This window comes from Nomascus leucogenys, chromosome 3, assembly GCF_006542625.1.
Source record: "Nomascus leucogenys isolate Asia chromosome 3, Asia_NLE_v1, whole genome shotgun sequence".
Lineage (NCBI taxonomy): Eukaryota > Metazoa > Chordata > Mammalia > Primates > Hylobatidae > Nomascus > Nomascus leucogenys.
The window spans coordinates 146801594-146822242 of NC_044383.1; the positions used below are offsets into that span (position 1 = coordinate 146801594).

The 20649-nt window shown below is 38.5% G+C and overlaps 1 protein-coding gene across 7 annotated transcripts in view; it reads left to right on the plus strand.

Moving 5' to 3' along the window:
* MAP3K4 (mitogen-activated protein kinase kinase kinase 4) overlaps positions 1–20649 on the plus strand; it is a 126489-nt gene that overhangs the window by 67436 nt on the left and 38404 nt on the right. For 6 of the 7 annotated variants that reach the window (XR_004029408.1, XM_030809934.1, XM_030809936.1 and 3 more), the window contains exons 4-5: positions 12909–13151; positions 15765–15911. Coding sequence is in view for 6 of the 7 variants with exons in the window: in XM_030809934.1 (XP_030665794.1) it covers positions 12909–13151; positions 15765–15911 (390 nt within the window). In the remaining variant the exon portion in view is untranslated. Of the gene's footprint in view, positions 1–9482; positions 9593–12908; positions 13152–15764; positions 15912–20649 lie in introns of those variants that run through there. The other variant, XM_030809939.1, reaches the window with a different exon arrangement.

The window sequence follows — 20649 nt, forward strand, 5'->3', positions numbered from 1 at the left end:
ACAGCACAATAGTAATATTAAGAAGACTAGTAGCTAGCATTAACTGAACACTCGCTGTATGCCGGGGCAAGGAAGAGGGCTAAGTAACTTGATCAGGTCACAAATCTAGAAAGTGGCAGAGCCAGGATATGAACCCAGAGCTCTGGCTATAAAGCCTTGTATGCTCTTGACAGTGTACAGACTCCCAAAGTTACGTTTTGTCCCACACAGTGTTTTAAATATTTTTTTTAACTTAGTGTCTAACATTTTTAAATGGGAAAATCCAGATTTTGGGTTTTCCTTGAAATACTGGGAAGTCTGTCAACACTGGGTCCACATTCCCACGTGACTAGCAGCATAAGGGCTCCAGTTTACCACAGTATCCATCATTTGTCTTATGGCCACCCAAGTACACCTGCTTACATGACTTACTGGGCCTGTGTAGGAATTTCAGTTTGTGATAGGATCCCAGTATAGAATCACAGAAACTGACTTTTGAAGGGTAATGTAAAGCCTATTTGTATCTAACACTTTTTTAAAAAACAGTATGCTTTTGTTTTATTTATTGGAGTATCTTTTTAAAGTCCCTGTCCTCTGTCACTGCTCAGAGTAATTATCATCTGGTTTATATTTTCTAGAGTTTTTTGTGATTCTATAAATAATGTCTTTGTTATGTAACACATGTAATTTTTTTAAAACAAATGTGATAGTGCTATACATATCCTACTACAACTTGAAGGGTTCCCCCCCCGTGTTGTCTACTTTGGATCTGTCCTTATAGATATATATATATATAGCTCTCGTTGTTAAATTCCATTTAACAACTACATGATATTCCATTATATGAATGTACTGTAACTTATTTAATTATTTCACTCTTGATGGAAATGTAATTTTTTTGCTTGTGTAAACAGTGTAGCGACAGACATTCTTGTACACACCCCTTTATGAACTTATTCTGTTGTTTTTGTAAGAATGCTTAATTGAAATGGAATTGTTAGGTCATGGGGTATATGCACATTCACATCTTTGATATATATTGCCAAATTGCTCTCCAAAAAGACTATACTAATTTATACTTAAAACAGTGTAGGAGAAATTTGATTTTTCCTCATTTTTGTAACCATGATCAGCAAAAAATGTAATTTCATTGATTTTTTTTAAGTCAGAGCCTCACACTGTTGCCCAGGCTGGAGTACAGTGGCACAGTCTCGGCTTACGGCAGCCTCCACCTCCCAAGTTCCAGTGATTCTCATGCCTCAGCCTCCTGAGTAGCTGGGATCACAGGCGTGTGCTACTGCACCTTGCTAATTTTTTTGTATTTTTAGTAGAGATGGGGTTTCATTATGTTGGCCAGGCTGGTCTTGAACTCCTGGCCTCAAGTGATCTGCCCACCTTGGCCTCCCAAAGTACTGGGATTACAGGCGTGAGCCACTGGCACCCAGCCTAAATCTTTCTCTTCATTTCTAGTGACACTGAGCCTGTTTTTCATGTTTATTGGCCATTTGCATTTCGTTTGCTTATTTATTTTGCTCATTTTCTGTTAGGCTGTTGGAACTATTTATGAATTTTATTCATAAAAGTTATTCAAAATTTTATTTATTTTATTCATAAAATTTATTCAAAATTTATGAATTTTATTCATTTTTCTATGATGGTTGTAAATATTTCTTTCAATTTGCCTTTTAACTTGTTTAGGATACTTAACACTGTATAGAAATTTCACATTTTTATATAGTCATGTCTGTTATTATTTTATGACTACCTTATTTTATTTGTACTCAGAGATTATTTTAAAATTTTATAATTGTCATGGTTTTCTTTTTACACTTTGAATCAGTTTGCAAATAATGTCCATGTGTTGTCATTGTTCATTATATTTCTAAAATGTTTTAGTCTGTAGATTCCCCCTGCCTTTTTTTTTTTTTTGCCGTATATGAAGAAGCAGGGTCATTTATCCTGTAGGGTCTGAATTTTTATGATTGTATTCCAGTTGCCCCACATGTTTCCATTTTCTGTGTCTTCTCTGTGAATTGGCTGTAAATTAGAGTGGCTTGATCAAATTCAGGATTTTTTAATTGGTTGATTGTATTAACACTACTTTCCCAGGATACACACATATCTGACTATTTGTGCCATTAGTAGTAGTTGATGAACATTGCCTAGATTCCTTAATTCATTAAGGGCTGAAAAGTGAGGATATTCTAATCCTCTCATATTTTCTTCATTTATTAGCTTCTTTATTATTCATTTCATCTATTAGATATTGCTATAAGGATAAACTTTTCCTCACCTATTATATGGTTACTTAGTGGAATAGTTGACACAAATGGCAAGATAAATGTGCTTGATTCTTTCCCTTTTATTTACTGTTTTTTAAAATAATGATGTGGTTTATTGGTGACTAATTAGTGTTATTAGTATGATTTTGAACTCATGAATTTAAACATATTTGGTATGTTTCAATCCATGGATGTCATTACTGTAATGTATTGAAGTAATCATTGTAATTAATGTTCACGTCCCATCTTTGGACAATGGGAACATATTCAATTGGCTTGACTCCTTTTTTCACAGTCCTTTGATAGCTTCCATGTTATTTAGTTTAACTGGCTATTCTAGGCTGACATTGTATACCTGTTCCAGGTTGAGAGTCAGATATATTTTGTTTTCCTTTTTTTTTTTTTTTTGAGGAGTGTCACTCTTTTGCCCAGGCTAGAGTGCAGTGGCATGATCTTGTCTCACTGCAACCTCTGTCTCCTTGGCTCAAGTGGTTCTCATGCCTCAGCCTCCTGAGTAGCTGGGATTACAGGCATGCGCCACCACGCCCAGGTAATTTTTTGTATTTTTAGTAGAGGTGGGGTTACACCATGTTGGCCAGGCTGGTCTCAAACTCTGACCTCAAGTGATCTGCCGGCCTCGGCCTCCCAGAGTGCTGAGATTACAGGCACGAGCCACCGCGCCCAGCCACTGAGAATCAGATACGTTTTTAAGGAACCCTAGTTCCTTTTATTGAGAAATGGTATATTCCAAGACCACAGTCTATACACCAGCATTGTTCATTGCAACTGAAATTGTGGCTGGTCATTGTTTTACTCTTTAGTGGACAGATGAAAACACATACACAAAATGCATCACAAGTCCTTTCTGATAGTTCTGATTCAAATTCAGGATTTGAGAATTTTGCTTAATCTCTTCTGACTTAATCCATATATCACCGCCTTTCTTTTTTATTGAGAAGCTCAATTCTCTGTGATACCAGGTGTGACAGAATATCAAATACTGACTATATTCCAAAATAGACAATCATCTCAGTGTGATGACTAGAAAACAGTTCAAGTTTTGTTTTTGACCATCCTTAGGTTATAATCCTCTATGGATGTAACATCAGATAACTACATTTTAAAGACACTCGGAACATTTCTTCTCGTGGCTCTGCCACTGGCTAGATATATAGTTAGATTATCTTCTTTTTTCTACTGTATTTCCAAAATAATAGCTTTATTGAGATATAATTCACTTAGCATAAAATTCACTGTTTAAAGTGTTCAGTGGTTCTCTGTATTTGGAATTGTGCAACCATCACCACTGCAACCATCCTCACTGTGTAACTTTGGAACATTTTCATTGCCCCTAAGTCCTGTACCCTTTAGCTGTCACCTCCACAATTCCTCTGCTCACTAGCCCCATCCCTAGGCAACCACTAATCTACTTTCTGTCTCTTAATATTTGCCTAGCCATATAAATGGGGTCATATGGTATGTGGTCGTTTGAGACTGGCTTCTTTCATTTGCATAATGTTTTCAAGGTTCATCCTTGCTGTGGTATGTATTGGCGCTTCATTCCTTTTTATGACTGAATAATATTCCATTGTATGGCTATACCACGTTTTGTTGATCTATTCATAGATTTCTTAAAATTTTATTTTTAGGTATTGGTTTTTAATTTGTTTTTATAAGAATTATGTAAAGTACTTGGTTTTACAAGAAAACCTAAATGTATTCTCAAAGAAGTTTAGCTTCTCTGACAGGGATAGTTAATCTTTTAAAACATTTTATGTTTTATACTTCTATTTTTTAGTGTAAACTTTTTGGAAGTATGTAGTTTTGTTTGTTTATTTACTTTTAATGTTTAAGATTAGTTTATTTCCCCCAAGATGTCTTTGTATTAATATCTTTACATAATACCCTTAATATCCCCCCTTCAATTTTTTAATCTGTTTGTTCCCAACTTTGAGCTATATTGGAATTATCCTTTTATTTCCAAAGTTTCATTTGAAGTAATTTTCTTTTACTGCCAGTGAAATGCCAAGGTATTTCATATGCCCTTTCTTTTCCCCCAGATGGTGGTGGTGTGGTATATCTGTATTATCAGATCATACAGCCATGTATGACAGTACTTTCTCCCCCATAGCTATCATTTAGTCTCAGTTCTTCAGGGTTGTGTGTATGTGTGTAGATAGATAACATATTTATCACAGACATGTAGATAGAAGTTTCAGATTTTGTTTAAAGGCTCATTTTTAATTGTTATATCCCAGTCTCTTGAGTCATTCTGGTTGAGTGACACCTGTTCTTTAGTAGGTTTCTGAGTAAGGGTTCAGGAGGACAGCATTTCCTGAGTTCTGCCATGTTTCTAACAGTTTGCAACATTTATACTTGGAAGTTTGTTTGACTGTCCATCAAATCTTTGGTTTGTATTTTCTTTCCTTGGATAAATTTGTTATTCATTGTCTTTTGACAGGAAGCATTGATGTTGAATGGTCTGATGACAATGTGATTTTTTGTTTCCACTTACAAGACCTTTGTTTGCTGAATACCTAAAGGATTTTTTTTCTTTAAACTCTGCTAGTTTTACATAGTGTTGGTTTTTCCAATTTGATATTTTCAGATACATGGTGTACACTTTGAATACATAGTTTTGTTTGTTTGTCAGTCTGTTTTTTAAATTTCTAGTGACTTTCTTAACTTACAGTTTCACATTTTTGCTTCACTGACTCAGTTCTCTTTGGGAACTGCTCTTCATATATTTTGGATCTACTTTGCCTGTCTTCTCTGTCACTTCATTTCAGATCTTTTCTTTTTCTTAGTTTCTTTTTGAGTTATAAAGTTTTCTTTTGTTGACCTCATTTCAGTGAAGGCATTATCTGTTCTGTTTGTTTGCGCTTATGTGCCTTCTAGTTTGTTTTTGATTTTGGAAATAAAATTGATTTTATTTTTGATTAAAAAATTAAATTCTGGGCTGGGTGCGGTGGCTCACGCCTGTAATCCCAGCACTTTGGGAGGCTGAGGCGGGCGGATCACCTGAGGTTGGGAGTTCAAGATCAGACTGACCAACATGGAGAAACCCCATCTCTACTAAAAATACAAAATTAGCTGGGGTGGTGGCGCATGCCTGTAATCCCAGCTACTCGGGTGGCTGAGGCAGGAGAATCACTTGAACCCGGGAGGAGGAGGTTATAGTGAGCTGAGATTGCGCCACTGCACTCCAGCCTGGGCTACAAGAGCGAAACTCTGTCTCAAAAAAAAAAAGGGAAGAACAAAAGATGGAGAAGTAAAATCAGAAGTATATACACATTTAAGAAGTCAGGGCTGGGCAGGGTGGCTCACGCCTGTAATCCCAGCACTTTGGGAGGCCGAGGCCGGTGGATCACGAGGTCAGGAGATTGAGACCACGGTGAAACCCCGTCTCTACTAAAAATGCAAAAAATTAGCCAGGTGCGGTGACGGGCGCCTGTAGTCCCAGCTACTTGGGAGGCTGAGGCAGGAGAATGGCGTGAACCCTGGTGGCGGAGCTTGCAGTGAGCCGAGATCACGCCACTGCTCCAGCCTGGGCGACAGAGCAAGACTCCGTCTCAAAAAAAAAATTTAAATTCTGAGTTCTATCACTGAGTTTTTTTTCTAATTCTGATTTTTGTCATTCTTTTATATTTCTTATGATTTTCTTAATTTCTTTTAGTTTATTTCAGAAATTGGTCTACAATTCTCATCTGCTTAGTGGACATATCTTTCTGGCAAGCGCTCACTGTCTGGAGGGTTATTCACCTTTTTCTCTCTCTGCGTAGGATAACCTTGTGCTAGATTCTACTACAGTTCTTTTCTGTTGCTTATTTTTAAACATGATACTTGTTTCCATGAACGTAAAGGAGAGAGGGAGTTAGGAAAGTGTACCATCTTCTCTGTTATTGTTTGAGGTCTGTGGACTGTTCTTCTTCCCATGTTCTCGATCTCCTCTTCCCTTTCCTCCTGTTGTCCTTTACTGGGGAGTTGGATTTCACTTTTTTTTCTTGGTATGGAGCCCAGAATTCCTGGAAGGGAATTTTGGGTACTAGTTTTAAGATATTATGGGGCCTAAACCACTCCAGCCCTTTCAGACCTTACTGCCAACCCCTTGCCTTTACTCATGAATAGTGCCAAAATCATTCCTAATTTCACAGACGTTCTCTGTAGACTCTGTGAGCTTTTCATAGAGCACTCATCATGACTTGGGAATCTGCCCCTTTACGCCCTTCAGACACCCTGTTAATTTCCTCTGCTTCCCTCCACTAATGCTGATACCACATGGCTCTTGGAACTATTCATTGTTTTCCCGCCACCTCTTCTCTTTGGGGAGTCATGACGACCCCTTTTCATCTAGTTTTGTTGGAGGTTTGTCTCACAGAGTTTTGGTTTTGCTGTCCTCATTGCTCCATTTTTATGAGACGGCGTTGAAGGGAAATTGAAACCCTGTTGCCACCACTTTTTCCCAGAATTCTTTTTTTCAGTTTGACCTGTACTAAATTGCCAGTATTTGATCATTTTCAATGAACGAAAGTGGGAATTTTTATATAGTTTAACCTAATGCAGAGCTCTATCTTTAGATTTTACTACATTGGGAATTTCTTTTTCCAAATATATTGTTCAACATATATATTTGTGTTTAATACATACTTTGATTTCCCTTAATAACCAGTAAGAATTTCTAAAACAGCTGCATAATTTTAGAAATGAATACTTGTGATACTGTGAGGTATAGTATGAGGTAAGCATGTCATTATTTTTCTGTTAATTGCTTATAACATACATTAGATAACCCATTATTTTCCAACTTCTTAAATTGCTGCCTACCTTTTTTTACATTAAATTATAGATAATTGGGTATGTTTCTGTGTTCTGATCTGTTTATTACTGTGCAGGATTTTTCTATTTTAAATAGAGTAGGCTTATTAGTAAGGTTTGGTATCTTGTATGACAATTTTGCCCATTCTTTCTCTTCAGAAGTTTCTGTGCTGTTTTTATTTTTGCACATTTCTTTCTTCCACATGGACTTTATTATGGATTTGTCAAATCCATACAACATGACATCAGAATTATTATTGTAATTACATTGCATGGTCTTAATATAGAATCTCTAAGATGGAGAGCACCCTTTCAAGGATTAGAAGAGACACAAGATGGAAATAAAGATTTTATTACTTGCAGGTTCTGGAGGGTACATGGCACGCCTAGAGGCCACTCATGCAGAGGTCAGGAAGTGCAGACGGAGAGAGGGAGGGACCCATGGGCCAGTGCCTTCATAGAGTCCAAGGTATTGTCCAAACAGGTTTCCCTCAGGGAGGTTTAATTGGTGGGTTTAAAGCAATCAGGCACAAGTTCCAGGAGGTCACGCTGTTACAGAGGTAGTCACAGTGCTGTGTCTGCACTGTCCATGAGAGGTATGAGGGTCAGGGCCAGTGAACTAGGCTGTGTATAGCTGTCCATAGGGAGGTGGTCACCAGGAGGAAGTTGTATAAGGCAGGTATCTGGATCAGCCACATTGAGGAACTGGGAGGCAGTGTAGAACTGCACCCTGTGTCAAGGGTGACAGAACCCTGCTTCTGCTATGAGAAGGTTCCACTTCGATTCAAAGTGCATACTAAGGCAACATAAAATTGTAAGAATTTACTGTGCATTTTATCCATGTCCTTATATTACTGAATCTTCCCAGTTTGGCTAGGCTTGATCTGGGGTTTTACACTGTGTTTGATCCTGTGCTCTTCACTGGAATAAGATGATAACAGATACGTGTTCCTGCACTGCACTGTCCCTTTCTCGGCTCACTGGTTTTATTGTAATAATTTGGAATGCAAGATCCAGTTAAAATTGTGTTTTTAATATTTCATTCTAGAACTCGAATTATAGTCAATAACCAAATTATCATCGTATTGTTGTATCTGCCTATACAGATTGAAAATCCCTTATCCAATATGCTTGGGACCAGAAGTGTTTTAGACTTCAGCTTTTTTTGGATTTTAGAATATTTACAGAATGGATACCAATTGAGCATCCCAAATCCAACATGTCAGTGCTCAAAAAGTTTTGGATTTTGGAGCATTTCAGATTTTGGGTTTTCGGATTAGGGATGCGCAACCTATGTAAGTTTTGTTAAATTTACGGCTTTTATCTTCGTTTGCTATTTTTCTTTCCCTATCTTGTGATTTTCTTATTCCAGTCTAGTTGTCATTTAACTAGACTCTACCATAACCATACTTTGAATAGTTTTTTAGAGAAGGTAAGTGAATTGTACTTTGAGATCATCCCTATTCAGAGGCTGCTGCTGCTTCACATCTTAGTGGTATTTTGACTATGCCAAATGCTTTTCTCCCCTTTTCCTTTTGTTCTTTATGGAACTCTGATTGTTCTTATGTTAGAGCCCCTAGATCTGACTTCCATGTCTCTTGTTTTTACTCAAAGCTTCCATTTCATCTTTTTTTTTTTTTGCTCTGAGTTATAGTAATAATTTCTGCAGTTAATTCTAGATTATTAAATCAGTTTTAGCAGTGTTCATTATATTTTCACTGTCTTTCTTGAGTTTATTTCAGAAGTCTTAATTTATTATTTTCCAGAGGCCTTTAATGAGATCTTGTATTAGAGTATTTTTATTGTTCTCTTCTGTTTTCTACATTAAATCGGTATTAATTGAACCCAGCTGTTCTGATTCTGCCCTTTGGTCTCCTCTTAAGGAAATTGCTGTTTCCTCTGAAGTGCTGAATTTTTGAAACATCTGCTCCTCTCTGTCTGGACATGTATTGACATACCAAGCTCCTCCAGCGGGAAGGGGTTTCCTCTGTGACTGTGGAGGTCTGGCTGTTGGCTCTCCCAGGCAATGTGGTCTTGCACTTTTTTGAGAACTAGGGATTGTGCCTTTGGCTCAGTGAGCCTGCAAACAAAGTCAGCAGGCTGGGACTGCTTGGAATGCCAAAAGAATTATTTAGAATTTTATCTTAGAAAGTTTGCTGAGTTTTACAGAGCTTTATATAAACATTGTTTTCTGATATCATTATACCGGAGGCGGTGGAGGGAATCATTTATAGTGTCTAAAGCCTTCACTTAGACATACCTTAAGCTGTGAACCCTGAATATTTGAGACAGGTCTGTTAATTTAGAAAGTTTATTTTGCCAAGATTGAGGTCGTGTGTGCCTGTGACACAGCCTCAGGATGTCCTGACGACATGTGCCCAAGGTGTTTGGGGCACAGCTTGGTTTTATACATTTTAGGGAGACATGAGACATCAATCAGTATATGTAAGATGTACATTGGTTCCATCCAGAAAGGTAGGACAACTCGAAGCAGGGATGGGGCTTGCAGGTCACAGGTAGGTGAGAGACAAAACGTTACATTCTTTTGAATTTCTGATTAGCCTCCTTATGCATCGGTCTCAGTGAGCAGAGGGAACAGGCTGGGAGGCAGGTTTGCCCTAAGCAGTTCCCAGCTTGACTTTTCCCTTTAGCTTAATGATTTGGGGGCTCCAAGATTTATTTTCTTTTCACAACCCTGACCACATTTATCACAAGTAATTATTTTAGTGGCTATTTTAGAAATTCTTGCCTGTTAGGGAAACCCAAGTGTGTACTAATTTAAGTGCAAAAGTATGTATTAAATGTAGAAGGATAAATTAATCTTGTTTTCCTTAGTGCTAATGCAGATTATTAAGTGGAAACGGTGTGTTCTTCCAACTTTATATTTTAGTGGTTATATACTAACATTGTTTGATGTCAGATTATAATAAACTAAACGTCTGTGTTTTAAGAGACAAGAATTTTTTCCTTTCAGACATTTAATCTTGATGGTAATTTTATACTAGGAAGAAGGCATATCCTCGTTTCTGTCATTAAGTGTATCTCAGTTATGCCAAGTATATATGTTATTTTTGAAAATCAAAACATCCACTTTTAAAACTGTAGACCTTGTCAGTCTATCACTAACGTAATTACTGTTGGCATTAAAGGAGTACAATAGGGAATTTGAGAACTAAGAGCTTGTTAACAAGGTTGATGATATCATATGTTCCATTCTTTAGTGTTAGATTGTTAATAGCAGGGGAAGAAGAAACACTGGCACTTTTATAGGAGTATTTACCTATTAATTTATTCATCAACCATTTGTTCAGCATCTATTATGTGGCAAGTACCGAGCTAAGTTTTAGAGACCCATAGTTAACTGGAGATAAACAGTCTTTTTCATGGAACTGATGGTCTAATGCGTAAATAGATAAAATAATGCATTACAGTAAAGCATGATAAATACAACAGAGGAAGCATTTGCAAGGCACAAATACTGTGAGAAAAGCGAGAGATTAAATGAGTTATTTGAGGCAGTCACAGAAAACTTCATAGAGGAGGGTGGCATCTGGGCTTCTTCCTAATGAGAGGAAGAGTTCACCAGGGACAGAACACTGTCAGCAGATCAGAACTTCTGATAATAAAAGGAATTAATTTGTGCAGAAGCACAGAGGCAGGTTTGTTATGGGTAAAGGAGGAAAAGGTGGTGGCAGGAGATAAGGATAAGATCTATGCAGAGACCAGGCCATTAGGCTAAATAAAAGTGTCTGACACTTAGGGCTGTCAGTGAAGCATTGCATTTTAAATTAGAAGGGCTAAGACAAGCCTTTGAACAAAATCACTTTGTGGGTTATTGAGAGGTCAATGGATTCACATGTTGTAATCAGAAAAACAGTTGAAGATCCACTGTGAGTTAAGGCAGAGTGTAGAGGAGAAGGTGGATTTAAGGAGTATTTAGTAGAACTGATAAAGCATGTTAAACATCTGCATGTATGGTTCAAGGAAAGAAAAGTGTGGAAGGCCATGAATGAGCATTAATTAGTGAAAGCCAAGCTGTCCGTTGGAAATGGGAAAACACGGAAACAGGGAATCATCCTGAAGAAGATAATAGCCATAAAAATTAGTCCACTCTGCAGCTAAGGCTCTTTGTGATTCCTTGAGTCCTCTGACAGTTCTAGATGTGGGGGTTTATGCAAACCTGACTTAAGATATGGCTGCTTCTATTTGCTGTAAAGCAACTAATGGTCCAGTAGGAGAGACCAACATGTTAACAGTAGTGATTTTACTAACGTTATATGTAGTATGTTTTTAGAGCGTTTTCCCCATGTATACAGCATGCTGTTTAATCTTGATAAGAGGTGGATGATGGCTCTATTTTTAAAATGAAGAAACCAACCCTGAGAGACTACTCAGTGCTTCCAGAATCAGATCGCTAATTGACTCAAAACCAGCTTTTCTGATTTTCGGACCTTGGTTGTTTTCTCATTAAGCCACACCGTCTCTATCATGAAAGTCAAGGTAAACTCAGGGTTTAGAGTATTTTAGTGGGCATGCTGTTGGGGGCCAGAAGAAAGTCACTGGAAAGGTATCATGAGGTGAACCTTGAAAACTAAGGATTTTGAAGTGGAAAATAAAGAGGCGAGCATTTCTAAGTGGGGAGGCAGCATGGGCAGCGAGGCTGGTGACAGCACACGTGTGTGAGGGTTGGTTGAGAGGTCAGGTGGAGGCAGGAGAGAAGGCAGCACTGGAGGGTGAGACTAGGTCAAGGAGGGTCTTCCATAGCAGCTCAAGTTGTTTGGGCCATATTTGGTAGATGGGCAGGTCAGGGACAGTGCTTGGAAGTGTCAGATGAGGATATCATTCATGAATGCAGCAACAATTACTGTCCGCTGTAATCAGTGCCAGGCATGGGGACGGTCCTTTTAGTATAGTGGTAAGGAAGTGAAAGTCCTTGCCCTCAGGAAGTTCTGTCACCAAGTTATGGTGGAATGTGAAATACTCTGATGGCAGGGAGTAGGGGTTCTGGTGGGGAATGATGGGGAGGGGAGAAATAGCTTCCATGGAGCAGAAAGAAGGTGGGTGAGGACCAAAGGGAGGAGAAGCAGGGGCCTTGGGGAGCCAGGGAGGAGTGGCCAGGTGGGGAGAGAGAGTGCTCCCAACATTCCAGATCCCACTTTATGGGGAAAGGTGTAAGGAATTTGAGAGGAACAGCTAAAAGATCAGGGGTGGGGGCGAACAATGCAACACTAGGGTTCCCAGGAAGCATCACATAACAGATAACTGAGTCATGCCAACCAGGTTGATCTTAACGATTTTTTTATTTTTCTATCAGCATCGTTCATTACTGCTCAGGGGAACAAATGGACAGAAGAATTAGTGGAACTGATTAGTTTTTATGTTTTCATAAATGGCTACTTAGGATGAGCTGTTACTTGATTTTGTAATGTTTTCTCTAATTTTAGTAATTCTCTTTTTTTTTTTTCCAGTCTAGAGATAGTTGTGGATAGTACTGTATATAACCTGAAAAATAAAGTGTTCTGATCATTTTAAGTGTGAGGCAAAAATGTTAAAGATGAACCTGATTCTTTTTCTAATATACTTCTTTGATAAAAGTATTGGAATTTGGTTTTAGTTCTCATTATGGTTTCCAGCATTCTTAGAACTTTTTGGATCTATGTTGAAAATGTTGAGTTATTAAATTCATTAAATTATTAAATATTCTTTTCCCTGTGAAATTAGAATTTTTGTAGATTTGTTAGCACGTTGTAGAGAATAAGAATTTATAACCACAACCATAGGGCGTTGTCTTGTATGCTCTTTTAATCTGTGCCTGTTGAATTTTTGTTATAGTTTTCTGAATTTCCAGATCCCATGTGGGGTTCAGATTATGTGCAGTTGTCAAGAACACCGCCTTCATCTGAGCAGAAATGCAGTGCTGTGTCGTGGGAGGAGCTGAAGGCCATGGATTTACCTTCATTCGAACCTGCCTTCCTAGTTCTCTGCCGAGTCCTTCTGAATGTCATACATGAGTGTCTGAAGTTAAGATTGGAGCAGAGACCTGCTGGAGAACCATCTCTCTTGAGTATTAAGCAGGTTTGCTTCAAAGACTCTTTAAAATATTTAGCAATTATTATATTTTCCTACAGGCTTATCATTTTTATTTTAAGAGTTCCTTTTTTTTCTTAATTGTTGCAAATAGTGAAAAATGAGTGTTTGTCCATGGTTTTAAGCTGTTATTTTTTAGGGTAATTAATAATGTTCCTTATATGCAGTCCTCAAAGGTAAGATTGTGGCTCATCCTTTCTGTCATCCACTTCCTTGTTCTAAGTATTTTAAAGTTTCAGTCTTTGAAGACTAAAATTTAAAATTCATTCATAAGAGGTAGAATATAAGATTCTTAAATTTATTTATTTTTTCTATTTGAAGTACATGTAAACAGATAAATGTCTAGAATAGGCATAGGGGAGGGGTTTGGACTTTTTGCTTGCTTAAGCAGTGGTGTGGTTTAAACAGTAGTGACAGCTTATGATTTCTTCGTTGTTGTTCATTCTGGATGGGATCTTATGGATGTTTGATATCCCAGGAGCAGCAGAGGAATGGGTGGAAGCAGTTGTATCCAGCAGAATGAGTGCTGAGGAGGGTCCCTATTTATGATTTATGATATTAGCATATTGACATTCACCATATAAAATAAAAATTTCCAGACCTTGTCCCCAAAAGAAGAAAGGTTGGTATGTTTTTTGTAGACTGTACATGTCTATCCCGTAGGGATTGGAGGGCTAAGAGCTACCCGGCTCTGTGAATGGTTAAGACAAAGCATAGGCGAACAGTACAGATTGAGGAAAGACAGGTGAATACAGGTCATACAGTAGGTACAAAATATAATTTGTTTGCTTAATTAGGAGTAGAATAGAATGACTAATGAAAGTCGTTTGGAGATTGTCCCCTGCATCTCATTTCCATCCCTTTGGTTCATACCCAGCACCAGCCAGAGTTCTGTTTCCACATTAGCTCCCCTTCCTTCTCACCCTCTTGTTTCTGGTTATTGTCTTGCTGTCCACTTTGGCCTTGCTTTTAACTCATCCTCAGCATCGCAGTGGTTATCTAGGACATTTTGGTAAAAAACTTCTCAGCTCCCTTCTTTATAAAAGAAATACTTCAGAAATATAGCCTGGTAAAGCAGGGTGGAGTTTATCTTTTGCTGATGGGGCTATTGTGAGGACTAAATAGTAATGTATGTTGTAATACTTTGAAAAATAAAAACAATACTTAGATTAATGTAGCACTGCTAGAGTAAAAAGAAAGTAGAAATTTTGGTTTAAATGCATTCAAAGATCAGTTATAAGCACCTAAGTGACATCTTTAATAGAGAAATTGATAATTATATAATCTGAACAGAACACTTTTTCTTAGATTTAACTGTAGCCATAGCTCTCTTACAGTGGATAATTACTTTTAAAATATTTCTGGGAGAGACTTCTGTCAATAAAAGCAATCCATGTTTGTTTTAGAAATTTAGAAAAGTACAAAAAATGATACAAAAATCAAAATCAAAAATAATTTTAAAAACCCTGTTATTCTGACATTCAGAGACAACTGCTATAACATTTTGGTGTATTTCCATCCATTTGTTTTTCCTGCACATACATAACTTCCTACACATACAAGTAAGTATGTGTATGTGTGATTTTTTTCCCTTTAAGTATTTTTGAAAAGCAAGAATTTAAATGGCTGCAACAGTATTCTACTGTATAGGCACATCACAATTTATTTGGTTAATCACCATTGATTTAAATAACATTGTGATAAATATGCTTGTATAGAAATCTTAGTTTAGATCTCTGATTATTTCTTGAGTGTAAAACGTAATAGTAAATAGATGAGTCATACATTTTTAGACTCTAGAAAGTTTGTATCAGTTTACCTTTCTATTAGCAGCGGTGAAGGTTTGGCTAACATGTATGAAAACGAATGTGACTGTGTGATCTCATACTACAGTCCCTGTTTATTAGAATTTGCGTACGTTGTGTCTCAGTCTTTTTATTAATGGTAAGGGCTTTCTAGGTTGTCTCATTTCAACCTTCTGCCCACGTTTGGCAGGTTATTACCTATTCGATCTATATATTGCAAATTTGCCCATTTTTTGTTTTTTCCATTGATTTTTATCTATTTCATCACATAGTATTAAGTTGGTTGGTTTTGGTGGTCATTTTTTGATGGTAGACTGGGCCACAAATCACAGTAGGTAAACTATGCTAAATTATTGCGAAGGCCGCCTGCTTTTTGGTATATAAGTACCTTTGAATCTTTATTATGTTTTTGATCATTAGGAGGTTTTTCTTTCTCACATTTCTCATAATGTAAATTAGTAGAAAAATTGATTTTATTCCATGGGATTTACTTTCTATATAAGTTTGTTGTTAAGAGAATTTATTTTAGCAAAGCAGTAATTGCCTATATGGTATTTTCTCTGTGTATCCATGCTGTAGTATTAAATTCTTTTATTTTCACTGTTTTGTTGCTACTCAATTGAGACTACTAAGGTATTTACATAAAATGAACCGATCAAGAATCTAGAAACTATTGTAGGTTTTTTAGAGACAAGGTTCCCTCTGAGTTTTTTGAAGATTTAAGTAGGAAGGTATAAAACACGGATCGTCTGGTTGGAGTTTATGGCTGCTGGAACCTGTGTGTGTTGTTTTGCAGCTGGTGAGAGAGTGTAAGGAGGTGCTGAAGGGCGGCCTGCTGATGAAGCAGTACTACCAGTTCATGCTGCAGGAGGTTCTGGAGGACTTGGAGAAGCCTGACTGCAACATTGACGCTTTTGAAGAGGATCTGCATAAAATGCTTATGGTCAGAAGCAGTGGGGAGGAATTTTTCTTTCTTTCTTTGTTTCTTTTTTAAAAAAAGTAAGCCTGTATTTCTTTGTTTTGCAAACAGCGTTGGCATACATATTCAGATAAACTTCTCTAGTAATGAATTATAGAAATGATCCCTGAAAGTATAGCTTGTGTGTGTGTATTGCCGGGGGCGGTGGTGATCTTGAATCAGTCTTTCCATCTGGTATTAGATTACATTTGTTTCTCTGAAATCCACATTTAAAAAATTCTCAATTGTTTTTCAGTTGGAAGTTTTTGACAAATGTTAACCTAGTTCATTCTTTACTTGTAGAATAGTTCATCTTATGGCAGAATGGCCCAGAAGTAGAATCAAAATATGGTCCTATGTCAGTGAACCATCTGTCATCAGCCATTTTTATAATACCTAGGATGTGCTAGGGACCTTGCATGGCTCTGGGAGTGTTGAAGATCAACAAGACACTCATAGTCTGGTGGGACTAGGCATGGTAGATGCTAACACCCCTGAGGGCTAGGTGCTAGCAGAGAAGCTTGCTGAGTTGTCTGGGAGGCACTTCCAGTGAGGAAGGTGAATCTTAAAAAGATGAGTTAAGGGTTAGTTAAGGAACCTGGCACATTTGAGGACTTGTAAATAGTTTGATTGGGCAGGAGTAGACCTATTTTTATTTTGTCCTGAAAAGAGACCTCCTGTCTTCTCACGTACACTGAATGTGTCCTGTGCTTTTAACCTCTGTTCACATTCTTCTTTCCTGTTAGAAATGCCCCCTCCTCTGCTTTATCTGCCTATTTAAGGCTTACTTTCAGGTTTTATTTTTCTCTAGAAAGCTTTATCTTACAGTTTTAACTTTTAGCCTGTGTTTATACCTTCTTTGAACTCTTTTTAGCAGTTACAATTAGAACTATATGATTTAACGTTTAAACAGAGACTCTTTTCTCAGGTTGCCCTAGTTAGACTGAAAGCTTCATGATCCAAGGGCTGTAACTTGAAATTATCTTGTTTTCCATAGTATCTGATAGTGTTCATGTATCGTAAGTACACGTTAGATTCATTAGGGTATATGCATAGATGATTACGTAATGTGACAGGTTAATGAAATAATAAAGAAAACTGTATCCTTGTAGGTGGGGTGCATTCATTCTTAACATTTACTGTGTCCTGCCTAAGGATGGTTGCAGCACCTGCAGATACCACTCTCACTTTCTAAGCGGGAAGAAAAGGGGAAACAGACCTTACCAGCTAAGTCCAGACCTTTTTGTCAGAGCAATAGGAGCTCTCCTGGCAACACCACCCAGCATGTTTCCCCTGCCTCTTGTTGACCAGACCTGTTGCGTGGCCTCACTGTTGCCGTGGAGGCTGGGAATGCACATGTTGAGCTTTCCAGCCTCTGTAGTAGAAGTAGAGAAGGAAGAATGTGGCTGGGAATGAGACATATTATATCTGGCATATTGCAAGAAATCATTTTAATGAGTTAGAAATTATTCTCTATATAAAAGACCTAAGTGTGTAAAATGGCTGTATTTTGAAATACTATATATTTATTTTCTTTTTTGAGATAGGGTTTTGCTCTGTCACCTAGACTGAAATGCAGTGGTGTGTTGACGGCTTCCTGTAGTCTCAACCTCCTGGGCTCAAGCGATCCTCTGCCTCAGCCTCTCTAATAACTGGGACTACAGGCATGTGCCACCACATCTGGCTAATTTTTAAAAAAATTTTTGTAGAGTCAGGGTCTCACTATGTTGCCCAGGCTGGTCTTGAACTCCTGGGCTCAGTGATCCTCCTGCCTGGGCCTTGCAAAGTGCTGGGATTATAGGCATTAGCCCTCACACCTGCCCACTATATATTTCTTATGTCAAAAAAATCTTTATCTTGAAAAGTTGTGGAAAAAAGCAACAAGCAAATTATTATTTTTCTCTCTTTATGGGTAACTAAACCAGAAGTTTAAGAAGACAGAATATGCTTTGCTTCATAAACTGTCTTTGCTGGCCCTTTATCCTGTAGTGGCGGGGGAGCAGGGTGAGGAGCACCAGGCATGTCAACCACTCCTTCCTGGTCAGCCAGTTTCTGTGCCATTGGTGAGCCTGTGTGATAGTGGAAGCCTAGGCTAAGTGACTTACCAACATTCACAGCTAGTTAGTTTTAGAAAGGCTTAGAGTTTAGTTTTGGCATTACTGTCAATTATCTACATCTCTCTTCTCACAGATGAAAAAACTAGCAACTGTCAGTGTTTTAAAATTATGGCCTATAATGTGCTAGAAGGATCAGGGCAGAGGTGTGTTCTAAGGACTAGGGGAGCCCAAACAAAATCAGTGTTTCTATTAGGAAGGAAGGAAAGAATAGCAATTGAATTGGCAGTCAAATTATGTTTAACACAACACCCTTGTCTGGAGACCCACCGAAAACAGCAAATGGAAAAATTCCTTCTTCAGGGAAGGAGGAAATTGGCCACAATATCCTTTCCCATACCCTTCCAAAAATAAAAAGACTGTTAGAATTATTTGCCTTGAAATGTAAACTAAAATGAAGGTGAACCCAAGCTCTAAATACTTTTCCACCTTAGGCCCAGAAGGCCCACCCAGAGATTAACTAGAGCCTTGACATCTAGGCGTGTGACGGCCATGACCGAAGCCGAGCCTGTCTCTCCAGGGATTCTGTTGTTGACTGAAGAGCTGCCCGACAGAAGGAGCGCGAGCGACACCGCAGCCTTCTCTGGTTGCCAGGAAGACTTACCGAATGGGAGCTCTCTTAGCAGGGCGAGGGGAAGCAGTGATTAGCAAGTTATGATGCAGAAAGTTTGTGACCTTGGGGGCTTTACTCTGTTATGACATCCACTGTACTCGAAAACCTGAGACACTTAAGCATGTAGGTCAAAGGAAGTAACTTGGTGAGCATTTGGAGCGTCAAATCTAAATCAAAGCTGTGAATTGTTATCTCATTTCCTGGGTCCCTGGCCTCAGAAGTAACCAAGACAATAAACAGAATAGTACATGATGTAGGAACATGTGATAGCCTTAAGGAAACCACTTAAAAGGATTTATAAGGATTGAAAATATGAAAATGATGGGTGAGATGTGGTAGTTGTAGAAGAGACATGAGAGCTCACATGTGCACAATTTGAGTTTCTGCAGAAGAGCAAAGGAGCAGGGAAGCTCTAAGTTTTCATCCTACAGGTTAATTATTGAGTATCCAGTGTGTGCCAGGCAGGCACCATGCGGGGACCGAGGAGCTAGTGTCGAGCATAAACTCCCTCTTAGAGTTTAAGAATGGGGGGGGCCATGGTGATTGTAGACCATGTGAACAAGACTACAGCTGAGAAAAATGCCCTCAGGAAAGGCACAGGTCTTTTGTGGACTGCAGTTAGATTCGACTTTGTGTGGAGGTCAGGCCTCTCTGAGGGGGGGAGCATTGCAACTTACCGGAAATTTATATACGTTATAATCCAGTTTAGGTAACAGATGAAAAACTGAGACCAAACAATACTATATATTGTAGTTTCTGTAATAAGAGATTGTTTAAAAAAGCTTATAGACTGGAAGGAAATGTACTCAGTTCATGATCATTGTTGCCTCTAGGGAGGAAGAAAAGAGATAGAAGTGAAGAGAGAACAAAGGAGAAACTAACTTTCTGGTGTCTTATTTCTTGTTGAAAAAACATCTACATGTACCCTGGAACTTAAAAATTAAAGAAAAATCAACAGCAACATATCTAAAGCAAATATGACAAAATACTAACATTTGTTTATTCTGGGTGATACTTGTAGAATACTTTTTAGAATTTTTTTAGCCTCTTTGCTTTTTAATTTATAAAGAGAAAGATCAAGAGAAGCCCCTTTTTGGTAGCAGGTGCAGTCCGTGTGGGAGCCCGGCAAGAGCAAGGAACCCCAGGCAGCCCGTGGGGGCTCTGGCTGCAGATGGAGAGTAGGCTGGGGGTCCAGAGCAGATGTGAGAGGGACAGTTCAAGGCCATTCCAGGAATGCACATGCAAGTTGTTGGATTAGAGGGTGTAATATACATTCAGAAAGAAGTATAAGGATTCAAAGGAAACGTAGGCAGTGAAATGGCAGGACTGGGATGGATCAAATGTGGACAAGGTGTTGGGAGTGACTGTGGGTGTCCAGCTCCTGCAGCTGGGTGAGTGGTGAAGATGTGAGTCCGGTGAGGAGTTTTAAATTGGGCTGAGGGCATTTGAAAGCCCCAGGCTTGACTTTGCTAAGGGAAAGAGATGGGAAAAAAAAAATATATATATATATATATGTATTAATATGTATATATGAGAAAAGGGTGAGGTTCCTCAGACTTTTGGGAGGAGATGGGTCTCAGACTCAAAGCACAAGCATTGGGATTTGGAGGAACAGTAGTTCTTCTGCTATACACAAGGGAGGAAGAGAGGATGTAACCCTGTAGGTTTGCGTGTTTGGGACCAGGAAGATGAAAGATTTTATACCAAATGACTTCTATTTTTGTGTGGAGAGGTAGAGATCATCTGCTGAGAATGGGTGGGGGTGGGTATTAGCGGTTGGAGGAAAATGGGGAAGTTTCAAACTAGTGTTCTAGAGAGAAGGAAAGTGAGCTAAGTAGAGATAGAAATATAACTCCCAGAAATGTTATGTGGCTGGTGATTATGATTAGTCCCCCCAGCTTCTTGAGTGTGGGCAGGGGGAATGGGATGGTAGGCTTAAGCCAGCTTTGGGGTCTTGACCAACAGGTGAGATGAAGAGACAGTAAGGGGCTGCAAG